This window comes from Rhipicephalus sanguineus, chromosome 8 (genome assembly GCF_013339695.2).
Source record: "Rhipicephalus sanguineus isolate Rsan-2018 chromosome 8, BIME_Rsan_1.4, whole genome shotgun sequence".
NCBI lineage: Eukaryota > Metazoa > Arthropoda > Arachnida > Ixodida > Ixodidae > Rhipicephalus > Rhipicephalus sanguineus.
Genome location: NC_051183.1, coordinates 125,123,394 through 125,145,108, shown reverse-complemented (window position 1 = coordinate 125,145,108; position 21,715 = coordinate 125,123,394). Strand labels below are relative to the sequence as shown.

At 46.7% G+C, this 21,715-nt stretch overlaps 1 protein-coding gene across 1 annotated transcript in view; it reads right to left on the bottom strand.

The window, feature by feature from the left end:
• Window positions 1-1,829: 1,829 nt before the first annotated feature.
• Window positions 1,830-21,715, bottom strand: part of LOC119402349 (cytochrome P450 CYP12A2-like) — an 83,822-nt gene continuing 63,936 nt past the window's right edge. Inside the window, exons 6-7 of the mRNA XM_037669496.2 lie at window positions 15,194-15,421; window positions 1,830-2,002 (exon numbers count right to left, since the gene is read on the bottom strand). Of these exons, the coding sequence (XP_037525424.1) occupies window positions 1,892-2,002; window positions 15,194-15,421 (339 nt within the window). The 3' untranslated portion in view covers window positions 1,830-1,891. The remainder of the gene's footprint in view (window positions 2,003-15,193; window positions 15,422-21,715) is intronic.

Below are 21,715 nucleotides of genomic sequence, written 5' to 3'. Positions count from 1 at the left end.
ATTGAGCTGAAGGGGTGGTCATTTTCTGTCCACTTTATATGGTATTTCTGGTAATGACGATGACAACATTCGTTTTCGCATCAATACAGTGTAATGTCTGTGCGTGTACTCCTGGTGCAGTTAGCTAGCGCCACTCGTAGAAATGACGGCGAGTGTGGAACACACTTTGTGCCAGTTGGCGTCACGTGACGCCTTGAATAGATCGTTGTCGCACAGCCTTTATTGGCACGTTTTACAAGTACATGAAAGAAATCACGGCACTCATTCTCTTCCTGGTCAAACGCGAATGTATGTACGGCTTGAAAATGTTGGTGGGGGTGAAGAACCACCAAAACCTCGTATGAGAATTTTCGTTCGGGCGCAAAAAATGTAAGTTGCAATGATATATTACAGAAAAACCTCGTTGATACGCTTAAGAAAAAGAAGAGATAACACGAGGAAAACGTACTATGCGGGGGAACTGACATACCGAATTCATTAAACATCGCGCAGTTTCGCTTGATAACGATATCGCGATCGTTCGAAACGGGAACATATGACGACGTTCTGCTTTTCTTAACAACCGAACTGTTGAACCTCTCCATAGCTTTGAATACCTAGCAATTGCATGTGATAGTAACCTTTATCGGAAAATTTCAGTGCACACCGTTTACAAGATTTGCTTACGCTATTACATATTGTGACGTGAGAGACTATCCTAATTTGACCGCAACATGACTGCTGTATTGTATTTATCTTGTCAGCTTAGTTGTGGATCCTACTGCCAAACATGCACAACTTACCTGGTACCGTTATTCCATCCACGAAGGTTGGTTCCCGAATTGCTTTTGCCTTGGTAAATAATCCCAGTGACACACTCTTTCATTAGAATATTGTTTACTATTTGGTAGGTGTTCAGGATCTCCTGCTTAGCAAGCGAAATAATAAGTAGTAACTCACCGGTTCCTTCACATATTTCCTTCCCTTCACTTTATAAGCACATACCACGGAAGGTGCAGCAATTGAAACATTCCTGCGCGCTCCATAGTTTATGATGAAAGGGTGATTGAAATTTCTATTGCGAAAGTGTTGTATAATATGTAAGCACTAGTTGGTTTTTAAGCGAGCATAGCGTTCACTTTTTGTTTTGCTCATTAGTGTGGTGTCCAGCCTAGCACTTCAGTTTTATCGTCAGGTCAATAATGTGCAGTACGAAACAAATAAAAAACATGCGCCGTCACCTGCTGTGGGCTTATCCGGACCAGCCACGCGCCGACGAAAATGCGGCATCTCGCCCCTGGAAACTTGTCGGCTGCTTTTCGCATGAACCACGCAATAGAAAAATTATTATTACGCATATTTTTGTAATACAGTTATTTCACGTTTTCTTCTTTTCTGCGCAACAATCTACTTTGCAATTTACTCTTCTTTAAAAAAATGTCTTTCTCAATACAGCAATATTCGACAGGTGCGCAAGTCATTGGTGCAACGATGAGTTTTACGGGGCGCGTATGCTACCACTCCAAATATTTCTAGATGCGTTTTTGTAATTACGTAATAAATGTTGCAACCATTAGAAAATGATGAGAAAATGAAGGAAATGAGAAAATGAAGGAAAGGCGCTCGAAACCTGTTTTTTTACAGAGCTCATTACTGCTCGTTTTTGTTCTAGTCAGTAAGCATATCAAACGAATATGGGTGGCTATTACTTTCTCCAAAAAGTGACTTCAGTACGGTGGGGAGCCGACAATGTCATATCGAAACACAGAAAAGGGTATTAGTTGGTACAAAATACGAAAAAGGGCGTTACACTGGAGCACAAATAACCTACACAAGCACGACTGTAAGCACTTTGCAACCCTCTTTATTACAGTTCGTCTTGACAAGCAAGAAATGGCTTCTAACGCATTTGCTACTCCAGTTTAATGAAACGGAACCTAGGCGGCTTTTCTGGCCGACTCGTACGCTGTGAGAGGAAGCCTATGTCCCCATGGTGGTTCTCCACTCTGAATTCTTTCAATATCTGTGGAAGAGAATGACCAGAGTTTGCATACGATCTCGAAATATATTTGAGGGTGACAATATAAATGCTTTTTCGCAGAATAAAAATGTATATCAGCGTGTATAGTAATTATTAACTCTTCGCGACACGGTAAGAAAAGAACATTCATGTGTATTATCTATTGAGCATGGAATACTTTTTCGCGCTATTTTAGTTCAGCACTCACTGAATAGTACAGTGGGATATACAGCTTTCATGCTTGAAAATCCTTGAAACTATAACGTTTTTATGCATCACTGACTACATTTCTAAACGCTTTGGGAACGGTGGAACTGAAAATCTTCAGGTGGACCTTAAGATTTTTAGTACCATCACACCACCATTCCCTGTCAGCGTTCTGAAGATTTTCATGAACTGTGGTAGTAGCAGTGGTAGCAGTATCTACATTAACATCACGGACGTAAATGTACTCGGCAAATTCGCGTTAGGCTAAGTGAAATTTCATTAAACTCAGGCCCCATAGGCGTAGACTGCATTGCCGCCACTGCATTGCCGCCAGTGTGGGTGTACTCCTGTTTGTTCTACATCAATTTTGTACAAACACAGGAGCCAAAAAGCACGTGAACTTGTTGAGGCCGCAAATATCGCCAAAATGTCGCAAGCATGTGTCACTCAGTCAGGCGTTGGTGACACTACATGAGAAGGAAATTTCAAATCTTGGAATAGCATGAAGCATGTTCCATGGGTGTGCTTTGCTTTGAGCGAGAGAGAAAAAAAAGGGCCTGAAAATTTTCTTTGCGCATGCACCGTTCGGCGGTGTGATGGATATATGTTTTACTTCTGATTAAAAAAGTTGAAAGTCAGCGCTTGTTCTTGTCATTCCTCCCTGCGAGCGTGTTCTTGCTTTTCGCGCTGCTTCGTTCTATAGGCCTCTAGCATTGCTAGAATGGCAGCACGGGCTAGTCGGTGATTTAGAATCGACGTATTTGCACAGCGCTATGTGAACGAGGACGTACGCAAGGACACAACACAGCGCCTGTGTTGTGTCCTTTCATACGTCCTCGTTCACTTATCGCTGTGCAAATATGTCGATTCTAGCAATGCGCCTCCATCGAAGTGCGGCCACCACGGCGAGGATTCGCTTCCGCAACCATCGGGTTAGTAATTCATAATAATATATGGGATTTAAGGTCCCAAAATCACGATATTGACACCGTATTGGAGGGCCCCGGAAATTTCGACCACCTGGGGTTCTTTAACGTGCACCTAAATCCAAGTAAACTAGCCTCAAACATTTTCGCCTCCATCGAAAATGCAGCCGCCGCGGCCATCGGGTCAGTTGTCAAGCACCATAACCACTAGACCACCGTGGCGGGTTCCTCAAAATGTTGTGCATTAGTATGAACAAAACTACCCTCAAGGTACTATCCATTATCCAGATACAAAATATGTATATGTGTGCACATCAGTACTTGCGCTTTAGTACTCAGTTATTGTTTCCCATTGCGAATGTCAGGAATTCTTTGTTACTAGAAGTTTACGTCAGTTAAACCTCTTGGGATAGTTGTTGCATGCTTCTTTAAATTACAAGACGGAAACCACCAAGAAAAGACAGGCGAAAGGAATGAGCGTTTGACGCTCTTTCCTTTCGATTGTTTTTTCTTGTTTGTTTGCGTCTTGTAATTTCATGAGGATAGATGTTTACGCTAAATCAGAAATACTAGGTATTGTTTTGCTCTCTCGCATGATCTGGAAATTCGAAGCGCCGAGAACGTAACGGCAAATCACGGTCTTAATGTGCTGCTGTAAAGTGGTACCTCCGCTGCTTTTGGAGCATTGCCATTTGACTGTACAAATGAGGAGCATTCATTTGTATTCTGCGCATACAAGAGACAGACAGGTGAATTCATGTCAATGCCGCTGGCGAATGCCGCGAAAGTTCTTCCATTTCAATGTTGTGTCACGTACGCAAAAAAAAATCACAGCATATCCACGGAGTGAATGATGATGAGTGGGCGAAGCTGCGGAGGTTCATCCGTAAACCGTGAATCTTCCGTGAATTCTGCCCAGTACATCATCACCGACGTGAGATCGGGCGCGTTTATACTAAAGGTTCGATGAGTTATGACGACTTGCAGCTCACTTTAATTTTACATGTACGCTGTGAATTTTCATTGTTTAGAAAACCATTGCTTTATAAAACATCTGGCGTCTTTCGTTAAGCAGCTGGCGTCTTTTCGTTTTGCTTTAGAAACATCTGGCGTTCTTTCGTTTTGCTTTTACAAAACATCTGGCGTCTTTCGTTGGTTTATTTCATCAATCAACGGCGTTTTGAACAAAATTTTTATTGTTTAATCGCGCACAGGAGAAATCTCACCAGGCACTACCTTGGAGGTAAAGAATGGCTGCTAATGGGAATGAGAGATAGAAGAAGTCGCCTTTTAGCTAACGCTGCGAATTTTTTATTGTTCAACAACGCACAGGAAAAATCTCCCACCGGCACCACCTTGGAGGTCAAAGCGTAAGACTGGTTACGCACTACGACTACTACGACTACGACTACGACGACGACTACGAGGGACGAACGGGTGCCGCCTTAAGGAGCTTCGCCCCTAAAAATCATCGCTATACCCTGCATAACACAGCGTATCGCACGAACAACCCACACCAGAATAGTGAAGATGCGTGCTGGCACGATCGAAAAGGCTGGTTAAGGCACCAGTTAAGGCATCATGTGACGCATGGTACTGAGAAATGCTGCGTCTCCATTGCAAACTGAATTTGATATTATATGTTTTATTAGGAAGTTAACCGAAACGAGTTCAGCACTGCACGGGCCGTGATTATCATCCCGGGCCCGGCCCGGTCACTGTACGCGTTGAAGTTTGCCCGCCCGAACCCGGCCGGGAGACTCAAAGCGAGGCCCGGGCCCGGTCCTAACCCGAGAAAAAATTTCGCCTACCCGGCCCGGCCCGGCCCGACCGCAGATCGGGCCCGACAGGTGCCCGAACCACTAATCTAGGTGGTGTTGCCCGAACATAGAATCGATAACAAGGTGTTTTAAGTGGCAAACGCTGTGTTGACGCATGTGTCGCTACAATTATACTTTAACCTACGGTAATTTCTCGTAAAGAGGGGCTTACGGTGGAAACAGATGAGCAGAATACTGGGCACAATGGATGTTTGTTCAGCAGTGCTATACTGTACCTCTTTCTTCCGCAAATACATGGGGAGGGCGTTTTGTAGCAGATAATATTATAGGGAGCGCAATAAACACAGAAGATAATACGATAGGGAGCGCAATAAAAACAGAAGAGACAGAGAACAGAACGCCCTCTTCCCTTTGTTTTTGTTGCATTCTCTGTCGAAATTTAAAACATGTTCTAACGACAAAGCCGATCGTGCACCCTTCTGGATATGTAGCATGTGTCTTCAGCATAGTAGCACCTTGCCACAGGAAGAGAAATAGAGGAAGAAAGCCAAATTCCTTACCTTGCAACTACACAAACCTATAGATAAAAATGATAAAGAACCGCGTGCACCACGTGCACTTTTACAATTAGCATATCGATAAACGCTAAATTTTAATTCGCGTATCGTTAAACAATCACACCATTGAATGTGTTCGGACTATTAAACATCCTGGCATTATATTTGATAGTAACTTAACTGGAGAGACCAAATCAATACCGTTTGCAAAAAGTTGTCTTTCAGCTGTTACACTCTCATACGCACACGTTAATACATTGACTTAGGTTTGCTGCGAACATTATATTTTAGTCTAATTCACTGCCACCTCAGCTATTGTTGTGAGTCGTGGGGCTAAACGTACTTAACATACCTTACTCCGCTAATCCGATCATAAAAACAAGCTGTGCGTGTGATTACTTCCTCTCCGAGTCATTAGCCCTCTAGTACTCTATTTCAGAGACCGCGTATACTGCTGTTTACGGACGTACGGAACTACAAGATTTCCTGTTTAGTAAATAAAATAATAAACACAAACACGCCCCTGCCCCATACTATTTTTCACGTTCCCGTCGTTAAACACACGGCAGGCAAGCTTCGGTAATCTTAACCTTCCTTTATGTTCGATTGTGTATGGTGGGATACTAATCCAATTTTCTGGTGCTAAGCTGTAGAAGAGTTTGCCTATTGAAATAAAACTCACAAGAAGTTTTGACATTACCTGCAAACAATACTTCGTTTCTAACCAGGTATTTCCTTGAGCTTTTATTTATTCTTTAAAATTTTCTCATGTATGTTTATTGTGTTCATAGTGAATATATATTGTTACGTCTACAAAAGGTTTTATTGAGCTGCGACGTACCGGTAGACGCGAAGGTGTTGCCCAGACGCGTACCGGAGGCCTCTCTCACTAGCCGAACGTCCTCTTCTACTCTAACCACCCTGTTTCCCACTACACAGATGCTCATACCCAAATCACGTATGTAGTAACATTTCCCTCCGCGCAGACGAAGCCCACCGGGCGAGTCAAACAGTCTCTCGAGGAAGAAAGCGCTTCAAACGCGCTACATGGACAAGTTCAGTCTTTGCAGACCGTCGGCCATTTGAATGGAGACGCGCTACGCGGTAAGTTAAATCACTTAGACGGTCTCAAGGAGGTTAAAAAAAATTTGCTGGAGTGGCGATTATTGCGCAAGAGTGAAGCCGTGCCCACCAAAAGATGGCGGCTGCGGCCGCCATCTTAGTAGGGGCACGATAAATCATCGACATTTGGCGAAGGAAAGCGAGCGTTTTCCACAAACGCCAGACGAGTTTAATATGGCAACTTTGACGGGTCAGATACTGCTCCAAGCGTGTCTTTGTGTTACTGGTTTTCATCAGTAAGCCTCAAAGTCATGGCAAATTTTATTGGAGATCAATCGCCAATACTCCACTCGACGGGTTACTTTTGTCGGCAACAACTATCTTTTATTTTATAATTAACGTAGTATTTATACTAACAGATCAAAGCCATTTGATCTCTTAGTAGGCACCACCAGAAAAGAGCGTGTTTCCGAGCTCTTTGGTGGGCAAAAGCTGGCTTCACTTGTGCTGGCAAGGCGTTGCGAGAGCTTCCGCTCCAGAATTTTTTTTAACCTCCTTGGACGGTCTGTAACAACATAAGGTCCCGCATAGTGCGCCAGCAGTTTTTCGCACAACCCGCGTTTTCTAGTTGGCGTCCACAGCAACACTAGGTCACCGCGATTATACGTCACGTGTCGGCGTCGACGGTCAAAACGTGCCTTCGAGCGATCTTGCGAAGCAAGAGTGCGCAAATAAGCAAGACGTCGGGCTTCTTCTGCACGGCAGACGATCTCGGATATACAGGGATCATGGTAGTCCAAGAACGGGAAGACGGTATCGAGGGTATGACGAGGCGGCCGAGCATAGAGAAGAAAGAACGGACTGTAGCCGGTAGTTTCATGCTGTGCGGTGTTAAATGCGTAAGTGATGAAAGGTAGAACGCTGTCCCAGTTCTGGTGGTCTGATGAGACATACATAGATAGCGTGTTCGTGAGAGTCCTGTTAGTTCGTTCCGTTAGACTGTTTGTTTGCGGATGATATGGTGTAGAGTGCCGAAACGTGGAAGCACACACACGAAGCATCTCTTCCACCACGTCTGCAGTGAATTGTCGCCCACGATCACTGATAACAATTTTAGGAGGTCCGTGTCGTAGAACCACAAAACGGAGCATAAATAAACATACATCGGCTGCAGTTGCCGATGGTATGGCAGCTGTCTCGCAGTACCTTGTTAAATGATCGGTGCATACGACTATCCACCGATTTCCATTAGAAGACCGCGGAAAGGGCCCAAGAAGGTCGATCCCAACTTGCTCGAATGGAGTTCTAGGGGGCGGCACAGGATGTAGTCGCCCTGAAGGAGCACTTGTAGGGCGCTTGTGACGTTGACACTCGTTGCAACTAGAGACGTAGTGTTCCGTCGTCTGGCGCATTCTTGGCCAGTAAAATCTTTCTTGAAGCCGGCTAAGAGTTTTCGCTGTGTCTAAATGACCGGACGTTGGATCATCATGCATAGCCTGCAAGACGGAAACGCGGAGACTCTTCGGAACCACGAGAAGATATCGTGAGCCGGTCGTAGCGTAGTTCTTTTTGTACACTAGCCCGTCGCGGATGCAGAAGCGAGTCGCCGATGATTGTGGTTCGGTAGCAAGGAGCTGCTGTATGGTGTCGTCCCTTTGCTGCTCAGTCTTAAAGGCATTGGTATCAGGAAATGGTAGGTCCAATGGTGCGATGTAGGTGTCGAAGTTGTCCGCGTCACAGTCCGTCGACGGGAGCGGTAATCGCGAAAGACAATCTGCATCAGCGTGACGACGACCACTTTTAAAGGAAACCGTAAAGTCGTATTCCTGTAGACGGAGTGCCCAACGCGCAAGGCGACCAGACGGGTCACGCAGATTGACCAACCAGCAGAGAGAATGATGGTCTGTGACGATGGTAAAGGGGCGTCCGTACAGGTAGGACCGGAAGCGCTGCACTGCGAAGACTACTGCGAGGCATTCTTGCTCTGTGACGGTGTAGTTGCGCTCGGACTTGCTGAGCGACCGACTTGCATACGCGACGACGTGTTCTTTGGTACCTAAGCGCTGAACCAAGACGGCGCCTACACCAACACCGCTAGCGTCTGTGTGTAGTTCTGTGGGAGCCAGAGGATCGAAGTGTCGAAGAATGGGATGGGACGTCAAAAGGAACTTCAACTCAGAAAAAGCGGACGTACATTCCGGTGTCCAGTCAAACCGCACGCCTTTCTGAAGCAGGCACGTGAGCGGGTGCGCGATATTGGCAAAGTTAGGAATGAATCGACGGAAGTATGAGCAAAGGCCCAAAAAACTGCGCAGTTCTTTAACCGAGTGAGGTTGCTTGAACGCCTCAACTGCGGCCGTCTTCGCGGGATCCGGTCGTATGCCTTCTTTGTCTACTAAGTGGCCAAGGACGAGTGTTTGGCGCTCTCCAAATGACATTTCTTTGAATTGAGCACCAAACGTGCCTTGCTTAGGCAATCCAGCACGAGACCAAGGCGTGTGTTGTGCTCAGAGAAAGTGCGCCCGAAAATCACAACATCGTCCAAATAACACATGCAGACTTCCCACTTTAAACCACGCAGAATGTTATCCATGAAGCGCTCAAAAGTTGCAGGTGCATTGCACAGTCCGAACGGCATCACATTAAATTCAAAAAGTCCATCTGGTGTAACAAATGCCGTTTTCTCCTTGTCTTCCTCGTGCATTGGAATCTGCCAATACCCTGACCTCAAATCAACGGACGAAAAATAAGAGGCTGATGAAAGACAGTCTATAGCATCATCAATCCGTGGTAGTGGGTATACGTCTTTTTTGGTGATCGCGTTAAGGCGGCGGTAGTCAACACAAAATCGCCATGTTCCATCTTTCTTCTTGACTAGAATTACGGGAGCGGCCCACGGACTACATGATTCTTGAATGACATTTTTCTTTAGCATCTCGCAAACCTGTTCATTGATCACTGCGCGTTCCGAAGGCGACACACGGTATGGTTTCTGTCGGAGAGGTCTATGGGATGCCGTGTCTATGCGGTGCTTTATACGAGAAGCAGGGAATGATGACGGAGCCTGTAGCTGTGCGAAATCGAAAAGACCGGCATGTTCGCGCAGAATACTCGCCAGTTCATTACGCTCGTTGGTGCGGAGAGACTTGTCAATCATAGCCATAATAGAGGTGTCCCTGGCGTGAAGATTATCGAAATCGGGTTTATCTGAGGAATCGCTGCTCTCTGCAAGTATGGCAAGCGAGAATACTTGATGTTGACGAATCTCGGCCAATTTGAGACCCTCCGGCAGTACCGTAGGTTCATCGGAGCAGTTGACCGCCCATAAACCAGTACGCCCTTGCACAACTGACAAGGTACAGTAGGGTATTAAAACATTCTTCTTTATGCAACTGAGGTGAACAGGCTCCACGGTGGCGTCAAATGTCTCCTCGGTTGCAGGGGAACAGGCGACAGGAACACACTTGGCAGACAAGGGTGGCACAGTTGTGTCCATGGACACACAAAGGGTACTTTCCTGACAAGGCGGGTTTTCTATAAACGCAACTGGAACAGCTGAATCTACTGTCATCTCTCCTGTGCGGCAATCGACAGTGGCACCACAAAGCTTCAGGAAATCGAGTCCCAGAATTACATCATGCGTACTTTGAAAGAGAACAGCAAACTCCGCAATAAATTTCTGACAACCCAAACTAACAGCCACAGTACAGACTCCAACAGGTTGTAATACATCTCCACCAACTCCGCGAAACGTATCAGCACGGTCCCAGCGGAACATAATTTTTCGTCCAAGGAGGTGTTTAAACACAAGACTCATCACTGACACGGTTGCACCTGTGTCCACTAAGGCCATTGTTGAGACACCATCGATAAGCACAGGAACCTTGTTTTTAAGCATGCAAATTAAAGGAGGTATTTCGGTTGAAATCGAAGACTGTCCAGCGACCTCACCTCCAACGGCCGCGCCGACTAGTTTTCCGGAGGAGGCGAGGGATACCGGCGCCGAGGAGACGGTGATCGGTTGGCACGAGGGACCGGTGGTGGTGTCACACTGCGGTCGGAGGCCGGAGAACGGTTTCGTAGCGGTCTTGGTATCTCGTGAGATGCGCTCCCCGGGAACGTCGGGGCTCGTGCAGAGTCGGACCGATGGAATCTCGATGATCGGTCGTACCTCGGCGGCTGCTGGTAGTTGCAGTACCTGGCGATGTGGCCTTCGACGCCACAGTTGTAGCAGACTGGTAGTGGACGCTCGCCGGACCACTGCTGAGAGCGCTGTGCTGTGAAGTGTCGTCTAACCGAATGCAGTGGGCCAGCTTGCTGAACGGGAACTGCCCGCCTCTGTGGGGCGGGGCCGGAACGAAAGCGTTGGTCGTACCGCTGGTCAGACGTGAATGAGTCCTGACGTGGCCACGAAGTGTGAGCTTCGCTGATGTCCGTCACACATACCGATGGTGGCACAGGAGCTAACGGCGCCGCGTAGTAGGTTGGACAGCTAGGCGGACGATGGATGGTGTCGTCGACCAATACGTCTTGTCGCTGTAGCTCTTCGCGCACGATTGCCCGGATAGTAGCGGCGAGGTCGGCGGGCGGGCTCACGTCGACGCTGGCGACCGTTGTTACATTGGCCAGCCTACCAAATTTCGGGGCAATGCGACGAGTCTTCAACTTTTCAAATGTACGGCAGTGACGTTGGACGGCGGAGACGGAGGTGAGGTCTTCCCTACCTATCAGAAAATTGTAGACGTCTTCTGCTATACCCTTCAGGAGGTGTCCGACCCTGTCTTCTTCAGACATCTGCGGGTTCAAGATCTTACAAAGCTTCAGGACTTCCTCTATATAGGTGGTGCACGTCTCCCCAGGAGTCTGAGCTCTTTGAGCCAGCGTTCGCTCCGCGCTTTTCTTTTTCGAATCAGAGTCGCCAAAGCATTTCTTGAGTTCATCAGCAAAAAGATCCCACGTCGTTAAGAACTCTTCGTGGTTTTCGTACCACATCAGGGCGGTCTCCGTGAGAAACAGCGCGACATTTTCCAGTTGGTCGGTGGAATTCCAGCAGTTGTACCGGCTCACCCTTTTGTAATGCGTCAGCCACGCGTCTACATCTTCTCCTGCCCTGCCCGCGAACGAGCGGGGTTCAATATAGTGGTGCCGAGGAGCAGCCGGCGCTGACCTTTGCGTGGTTGAGGTTGTTGAGTCTTGACCTGCGCCGCTCTGGGCCATGACGAATGTTGTCGGCGGCAGACCGGCAAGACGACGGCTCCGGCGAAGTTCAAGCAGCTGTGGCTCCGTGGTACGTTGACGTGCTGTACCTCGCACCTCCACCACTCTGTTACGTCTACAAAAGGTTTTATTGAGCTGCGACGTACCGGTAGACGCGAAGGTGTTGCCCAGACGCGTACCGGAGGCCTCTCTCACTAGCCGAACGTCCTCTTCTACTCTAACCACCCTGTTTCCCACTACACAGATGCTCATACCCAAATCACGTATGTAGTAACAATATTCTTTGTTTTTTAGTATGGGTCATTGAATCTTTATAACACTTCTGGCTTATGGATGATACTTTCGCTTTTGTTTCTTTTTTCTGCACAAGGCTGCTAATTCGTATAACCTTTTTTTCTATTGGACCCATCACTAGCCGCGTAGGCTATGGGTCCAAATATTTGTGTACGCATTTTGCATATTATGGTGTAATAAAATTCTTCTTGTGATTAAAAAAACGTATAAGCAGCAAAAAGGAAGAAAAGAACTATATGTCATGGCAATATTTTCAGATATCACACCACTGCTAGTATAAGAGTGTATAAAAATTTTTTTGGCATATTTTATAGTTTATTTCTTCACATGATATTGTGCAAAAAATCAAATTGTCCAGAGATTCCGCCTTTAAGGACTCCATGCGCTGTTGCATCACATACTCTGCCATGGTAAAGTTTATCGCACTGCTTGCGCTAGCCGCAGGGGCGCACATCAACCTTGCGAATTCTGCAGGCGTCGGCAGTCGTTGTTCTTACCTTCGACCACTGGAACAAATTTAGAATATCTTTGTGGACCTCTGCAGACTGAACATAGCTGTCCAGCTCACCCTTTATTTCTCTCGTTCTCAAACGTCGTGTCATTCTTCAATGTCACCTATAAAACTCCTCTTTGAGGGCTTCTCCTTGCAGTTTTCAGCACTGTATGTCATGCACAGTTTCCACTGTGCTCTTTTTTTCCATAACATGATGGTGTATGCCTTCCTAACGATGTTGTACTGGTAGAAGGTGGTCATTGCACGGCGCGGGTAAAACTGGCATGAGGTTGACGACGCGATTTCGATCAATTTTCGGGGTTCGTCACCAGTTCGTTTATAAAGGCGCGAAGAAGCTTTTCGACGCTTACTCATTGGATGCATATGGTTCGAGGTAAACGAACAGCACCCGGCACGGAATTCGTAATTGTCTTTTTCAAGCCAGATATTTGTCAAGCGAATATACTTTGCTCCACGCCTTGTTTAATGGGCATATGCTATCCCTGCACATTCAAACGCTGTTGCGGCGGTATCGTGTGGCTCTCGCACTATATAGCGAAGGGGTTTCAAACACGCAGCCCGCAAACCTCTCGCTAGCGGCCCGCAAATGACTGTCTTCGTCCCACTCTTTTCTTGATAAGTTCTTTCTTAAGCTACACAGGCATGACAGCGCTAAAGCATTTTTTTTTCGTGAGGCACCCATGCGCCCACCATGTGTTGCTACATAACCGTTAAACAAAACTCCACATTTCAGAATTGGCGTTCGGTTTTTGGTCATTTTGGAGATATGTAACCATATGTTGTTGGAATTCTGCCGACGAATACCCTTCAAAAAATGGCCCATATATGAGGTATAGAAAAGGTCTTTCAAATGGCAACGTTAGCTGACATTTGGTACACTCCCAGTCAGGTCCCGCTTAAAGTGCTATATACAGCCAGCAAACCGGATATTTTTCTTCAAGTTTTGTGGATATAGCCATCATTTAACCAAGCCCTGATTAGCAGTGTACGAGCTATCACCCCCCCCCCCCCGCCTTCCGCTCTTATCTTCGCCACTGTCCCTTCCCCTGCGGGAGTCAATTTACTTGAATACAGCCCCTTAGCTGAAGCGAGATTTAAAACACCAATATAACGGAACAAGAAAGAGCTCAGACGTTAACAATGTGGTCACACAAAGCAGGCTGTGCATGTCCATCTCGCCTGACGTGACCGCTGGGAGCCGTGACGGAACCAGGGAAAAAGAATGTCATTATAGGAATTCTATGTAACGAGACTACGTGCAGTCCTTTCGCTTAAGTGGAAGGCTGAAACTTTCAAGAAAGTGTCCCCGCTTTGGAGCTCTTTGATCATTCTTGCGCCGATAAATTAGAGGTATAAATTCATTATTTTCAATGAATACTGTGATTGCAGAATAACATTTGGAATATAAAATAAACCGAATGCAAATAAGGCACAGAATACCGATATGTTAATTATATAGGAGACTGGTAAATTTACTTTTAGCTCGCCTGTTTCAGATAAATCAAGTAGCCCAAAATGCAACGAGGAAAAAAATTTTCTGTAGGTGTCGGTGATAACATTTCTCCAAATAGCTTGCCCCACATAAAAAAGGCGTTTTTTCGCGATAAAATGTGAAACATTTATGTATGCACGACGTATATGCAACAAACTTAAAGGGACACTGAAGAGAAGAACGATTTTAGTATTATCAGTCAGTTACTCTTTTACAATTGCAAAATCACGACGGTCGCTGCGACAAGACTACGTGACGTCATAGCAGACTACGTGACGTCATAGATTCTGAGTGTCTACTGGGGCCCACATTGTTGCTAATCGGTGAAAATAAAGTCCATTGACCTCCTGAGGGGGCCATACATTTAACATACCAAGTTTCAGGAAATTTCGTTGAGCTAAAGTCCCAAAATACGAAAAATACAGTTTGAAATCCGTGACGTTGCGCGTGGAGTTTTCAGGGCGAAATTTAAAAATGAAACTTTGACCTTGATTTTCTCCTCAATTAATGAACCCATCATGGTGAAATGAATGGCAGTCGAGTTCTCAGAGTACACTTTATCGGTGTAAACCGATTCAGTGTTTAACTTTATAGTGTCCCTTTAAGGACGGAGCAAAGACCAAGCCCGGCCCGAACCGAGCCCACCACCTCAAACCCGGGCCCGGCCCCTGCCCACACCTTCAGGCGCGAGCCCGGCCAGGGCCCACCGTGAAAATTACTTTACCTGGCCCGGCCCGGCGCACAGGCCGGGCAGGGCCAGGTCCGGGTTTTTGTGTAGGCCCAAGCCCGTACAGTGCTCAAGCAACGGCACTCTAAAATAAAAGCAGTATGCGCGAAAAATTATAATATCTTCCCATATAGTAGGTTAAAGGGCAAGACAGACGGTACGATTTTCCATGCGATGCGACGTCCGACACGGCGGTGGGCTAACCGGAATGGCGACCTTTCATATCATCGGACAGCCACCATTCCCCCTCCCCCACCGCTGCGTCGGCCGGCACATCGCATGCAAAATCGAACCGTCTGTCTCGCGCTTAACACTATCGTACAAAAGGCAATGCTATTGCGAAAAGACAAAGACCGAGCACAGGTTGTAAGTCTTTATCCTTGATAAGACAGTGAAACCTATTATCCGCTTGCTCACCTTGGCTATAAGAATAGAGAGTTCTAGTTCGGCTATCCTTCTTCCAATGCACATCCGTATACCAGTGCTGAATGGCAGGGAAGCGAAAGGGTGCATCGCCCAATTTTCCAGAGCTTCGGGTACCCGGCCGCCGATTACACGAAGCCAACGGTCTGGTATGAATTCAGAAGCTCTTGTGAAGTTCTCCTCCAGTCTTCCACTGACGAACATTTCAGTCCGCAAGACGGTCTGTAAGGCAGTGGGCACGTAACGAAATGTGAACAACTAGGGAGGTTAAATATTCGCGCACTCCTGGCAAATGCCACACCGAAGCTGAACATTTGGCCCGATAAGACAAACACCACAATAGGTAAGAAGGGGAGAATTGGAAAACTAACCTGGAGTCTTGAAGGGTGAACTTGTCGGCTAGTTATATGAACAGTGAGAAAGACATAGAAAAAGGCACAGCGCTACTCTTGCCAAGTTAACCAACACGAAAGAGTTTTGCGAAGTTACCCAGCACAGCGCTACGTGCTTGGGTGCCTTTTTCCGTCCTCGCCTCTCGCAATGTTCCCCTACAGTTCAAAGGAAAATTGAAGTTGGTGCCAAATGTGCGTCAACATACTAGATAAAAATGAATCTGCCTTTTCTGAGATTTTTGTATTGTTTATAGCGTTGGAAATCATCAATAAACCACAAAACTTTGTTGAATTATTGCAAAGAAAACAGACACAAAAACGAGGCCGAGGCGCTGCATAGGAATGGAAACTTGAGCAAGTTGGTAGGCGTTCATCTTTGGTTGAAACAGTGCACAGAGGACGAGGACGAAGAAATGGGAGCGCGAGACAGTCGCTGACTAACAACTAAATTTGATTGGGAAAAACAAGCATATATATAGGTGATACACATCGTACGAAAAGCCCGTAGGCAAGAAAATATAGATAAACTGTGGTATCATATTTTGCCAGTGCTGCATAAGTACATAAATTCTGCGTCACTGAGCAAAGTAGATGGGAGGCTGACACACTTATCGCCTTTACTTCGAATGTGGAAGGCCTCAGTGACTTCTCTTGCAATTTGTGCTTTATGATGTGACAGTACCACAGTGTCGCTAAGGAAGGGCGGGCAGTCACATTCCTGACAATGGGCGGCGAGAGAGAATGGCTTTGTGTCTGACAATGAACTTTCGTGTTCCCTAAGACGAACGTTAACACATCTTCCGCTCTGGCCAATGTATGTTTTTCCGCATGATAATGGTATGTGATAGACAATGGCCTGCTTGCAATCTGTATAGTGGAAAGTATGGTTAATTTCGCAGTTGCCAGGAACCCTTTCATTGCCTTTGCTATGTTTACAGTGCTTTTCTGCACTTTCGCGCGTATGGACTCAAGCTTATGTGGGGACGAAAAAACTACGTCTTTTTGCCAACATCTTTTGGCCACGTTTTGTAGCGTTAGCTACACTGGCCTAGCCGGAGCCGATTTCGCTTGGATCCTCACGAGCCGTGCTTCGCACGCGCGAGGATCAGTGATGTCACACAACTGGCTCACCGAGCCGCCATCTCACACGCTCTGCGCCACCGCCGCGCGCGACTCGCCGCTGCTGGTCTGCGCGTTCGGGAGGAGTGGCGTCGTAGCCGCAGCAGACACACTGGCGCCGGCGCGCGCGCAGACTTCGCCCCCGCCGCGCGCGCGACTCGCCGCTGCTGGTTTGCGCCGCATTCGAGAGGAGTGACGTCGTAGCCATGGCAGACACACTGGCGCCGGCGCACACGCAGCTATTCGCCTTCACTGTGCACTTGCCGTCTGACATTGCGCTGGAGCCGCTAGATAGCTCCTCTGACTCGCGTTTGCAGGTGGGTAACGCCATGGAGAAGGAGAGCGCAAATGCTGCTCAGCGGCGCAGAAGAGACGAGAAGGCCACTATTTCGGATACCGAAATAGTGGCCTAGAAATTAACGGTTCAGCGTACAAAGAATGAACAGAAGAAGGCTAATATTCCTAGACAATCTGCAAAGCCAAGAATAGTCAGCTGAACCTTTGCTAACGCTACGTATATCCTGGCATAGCCGAGCTAAGCCACTGCAAATTTTTTCAAACAGTGTGCCATTCGCTGAGTAAACGGTATGACTGTGTTCTTATGACCAGTCGCCCATTTTTTAAACCTGGACGCGCGAGCGTCGACCGCCGAGTTGATAAGCGCCGTACAACGGAGCGCAGCGGCGAAATGAACGAGAATACGCGCATGCGCGCTATGAGCCGTCGTGGGCAGGTGCCGTCTGCTAGGTTTTTCCGGGAACCGGATAACCCTCCCCCTCCCGTCCCCAGCTTTTTTCGAACACCGCTATCGTCATCGTTTCTTTTACTTTTCCAAAATGTGCCATCAGGTTATAAAGAAAAGATGAAGTGGTGACGCTTGGGATGGATGGGATGTGATTCCACATGCCGATTACACTACGTGCCTATCGGCATTTTTACAGCGGAGCTGTGAAGCTTTTCGTTATGCCGTGCGGAGTCGGCAAGGAACGCTTATCAGCGGCCGGCGTGCGTTTTCGTACTCTTCATTGTCTTGGTCAGTATTCATAATTAGTCAAGGCAATTAAGCTAAGCAAAAAGATCAAGCTAATTTAAACACGCTAATTAGGACCATTCTATTTACGGCATTGCTAAAGGTATGTTAATTAAGAACTTGCTAATTAATACAATTAATACGTTGGTACTTAAAATTGTGTTAATTAGGGACATACTTAGGAAGGTCTCGTTAAATATTCCGTTTTAGGCCCTCACTGATTAAGACATCGCTAATTATGATGGTGCTAGGTTACAGTATAATTAAGCCCTGCTAATTGACAACATCTTAATTACCATGACGCTATTCTGTAGGTTCTCAATAAGCATGATCTTAATGAGGCTCTATTGAATAACATGGTTCCTATTAGGAATGATGTAATTAGAATGGTCATAATTAATATGGTGCTAATTAGCAAGGTCTTACTCCGCAAAGGCCTATTCAACATGATCATAATTTGAAAGGTGCTCATTAGGGAGGCCTTATGTAGCATGGCCTTAACTTTCGCGATTATGTCATGCCTTGGCTTATTCAGCTTGACCTTAGCATATCTTAGCTTGACTGTCATTACTAAGCATGAAGACTGACTAAGAACATGAAGAAAACGAAGAGAGCCAGAGAGCGCGCTGGCTGCTGCTGATATTTTTTGTCGACTGCGCAGGGCATAACGAACAGCTCAGCAACGCCGCTGCAAAAATGCTGATACGCATGTAGTATAATCAGCGTGTAATCACATCCCATCCATCTCAAGCGCGACCACCTGACCTTTTTTTATAACTTGATGGCAGCGTTAGGAAAAGAAAAAGAAAAGGAAGACGATGGCGGTGCCTAAAAGAAGTGGGGTCGGGGGGGGGATGTTATCGATTTGGGATTTCTACGAAACATGACAGCGACGGCAAAAATCCGCCGAGAGTGTTCATATAATTGTTATCGCATTAAAAGCACCCGGCATAGCGGCCAAGCAGGGCGCTGTATCAGTGACAGGGTAAGAAAATCTGCAAGTGACTTTTCTTTTTCGTCATTACTATTTTTTTCACTAGTTTTGCGTTTTAGATATTTGGAATACACCGGGTGTTTAAATAAATATTCGAAAATCTTCAAAAATATGACATGTGGGATATTCGCTCACTATCTTTACAATTACTCCTTATGTAGCAATAACCGTCTGAAAGTGAAAAGAGACATGAAAATGGCAGTAGCTATTGAAATTAAAACATGCAACTTTTAATTGAAAAGCCAAATGGTTGGTCGATAAGGGATAAGTGCAGTCCTTCCTACGAAGAGCCTATTATCGCCTTTGCATTCCCAAAAAGCAGCCGCTGGTAGTTATCGGGGAGTGATCCAACGCGGCTAATGGTACAGGAGAAAAAAAATCACACCATCTCCCGCTAAAGGGGACCTGAGACGATGCGAAGCAACGTTTCGGCATGTAGAGCCCGCGTTTCAGAGGGAGAGTGGAGAGGAGAGGGGGAGAGGCAAAGGGAATAGGGAAAGTAGAGAAGGGGAGGGGAGAGGGGGAGGGGAGAGAGGGAACGGGGAGAGTAAAAGGGGGAGATGGGAGAGGGTAATGCGGAGAGGGATATGGGGATAGGGATACAGGGAAGGGGGAGAAGGAAAGGAGAGAGGGTGATGGGGAAAGGGAGGGGAAATGGGAAGTGGAGAGGGGGATGGGAGAGGAGGTGTGTGGAGGGGCCTTGCGCATGCGCAGTAAGGGTGGTCATGCCGCACACCACCACCGGACTGAACTCCGCTATAAGATGCTACACATCTAAAAACCAGGAGCCCTTCTACTGAGGAAATGGGAACAAGCGAACTAGGCGAGGGCGTGCCTGACCTACTTCTTTCTTTCTTTCTTTCTTTCTTTCTTTCTTTCTTTCTTTCTTTCTTTCTTTCTTTCTTTCTTTCTTTCTTTCTTTCTTTCTCTCTTTCTTTTTTTCTTTATTTCTTTCTTCCTTTCGTGCTTTCTTTCTTTCTTTTTTTTCTTTCTCCCTTTCTCTCTTTTTTCTTTCTTTCGTTCTTTCTCTCTTTCTTCCTTTCTTTCTTTCCTTCTGCCGCCTTCTAACGAAAGCGCTCCGTTTTATTATAGTTCCGACAGCCTCTTGAACAGCCCAACGAAAGGACCCCCACGCGATCATAAAAACTCGGGTTAGGATTTCAATTTTAACGCGATAGCGTTAAAGACCTCGTATCGCGGAAATTCCGCCGTCGGCGTCGGCGCCGGCACCGTTGGTTGTGAGCGAAAAATCATCTTGTCCGTGACCGAAAAATCGAAAAAGCTGCAAATAAAATAAATAATAAAAATGTTGGGTCCGAGTAAGAATCGAACCCAGGCCGTCTGCGTGTCAAGCAGGTGTTCTACCACACAGCCACGCCTCTGCTTTTTTTTTTTCTTTCTTTCATGGTATTCATTCAACACAGACATGGCACTTGAACGCAATTCAATACAAAAAAACTAATATGTTGATTATGCTGTTATCACGACACAATGACTAACAGACGGCACTATCGAATTCGAATTCATCTCTATAGCGAATACATCAAGTAACGCTATAGCAACGGCCTTTTCCAATTATATGCTAGAACAGCCTCTGCTTGGAGCTGCGCTGAAAGTAACGTTGATGCTTCCCAAAAATACGCGTCCTGTATACAGGTCGCGTCCTGTTACGCGTCCTGTATACAGTACGAGATGTAATATGGCAGTAATATTGCGTGGTACAAGCGTACATTGCCATCGGGCGTCACACCACGTCAATATCATAACGACGTGGTGGTTTAAAGACAGCCACCGATTACAAAAGGCACACACATTACTGCGCGTATTCGCTTAACACCACGTAGTGGGTGCATCGCAGCTTCGAAAAAGGTTCTCGCGCATAATTGCACCTGGTTTAAAGCATGCTACCCATTACATAAGGCACACACCTTATTGCGCGCATTCTGTTAAACACTGGTAGTGTTCGAAGTGCGCACTAGGGGCAGGATATTGCTATCACGTTCAACTCTTAAAGGCGAAGCTTAAGCGTCCCCCAATTTTTTCTGTAAGTTGGGATTTTATAGAAATGTGCAATTCCTGATATCAATCTTACACGTCGTCCAGCAGATCACTGTTGTTCCGCAAACACGAAAAACTGCAATGGAGCGGCAGCAGCAAGAGTTCTGCTTTCCAATTGCTTTTTTTTCCTTTTTTGCATCGTCAGTACAACGCATTCGTATGCTAGAGTTCAGTTCACATTGGGTAGCTGGGCGCATGGCCTAGGGGTCATGGCAGTCACTTTCGGAGCGGAGGGCCGGGTTCAAACCCCAGAATCGGAAAGAAAGCGTATTAAGCTTTCTTTACTGTTTCATTTATGCGCACCAGCTGTGGGCGTGGATTGTTTCTCGGGTGTAGCATATCCGCCGCCCACGAGCCGGAGCAGTTACGAGGCCCAGACTGCTCGAACACAAAAAGCTTTTATTTGGGGGCGTGTGTTTGCTTTTATCCCTGAGGTAGAAAGAAGGGGGAAAAGGAGAGGAGGACAGAAGAACAATACTCCGCATGCACAGTACACAGTGCACAGTACAACACTGCGCTGTCCTCAAAAATAAAATCGCTGCACTGGCTTGCGCAGCCTTGTCGATCGACGCAGGACTTGCTGCGGAGCTTCGGCCGGATTGGAGGTAGTTGGGAGAGGAGAGTGGCGTGGTTGTGTGTTGTCTTCCCCAACTTGATCAGTAGATGGATGACTTTCCGGGGTGACCGTTTCCGAAGGCAGCGTTTCATTAAAGGCCGCGCTTGTACCTGGCGTCTGGATAGGCCCTGGACCACGAGCAGTCGTATCGGCGACCGGAAACATTCATGACGAATCTAGGCGACGGCGCACTTGATCGACGTGCCGCCGAACGATGGCACCGGGAGTCTCTACTGTTACCATCCGCGCTCCCGTCGCCAACTTGACACGACCTGGAATCCATTTCTCCCCTTGTCTGTAATTGCAG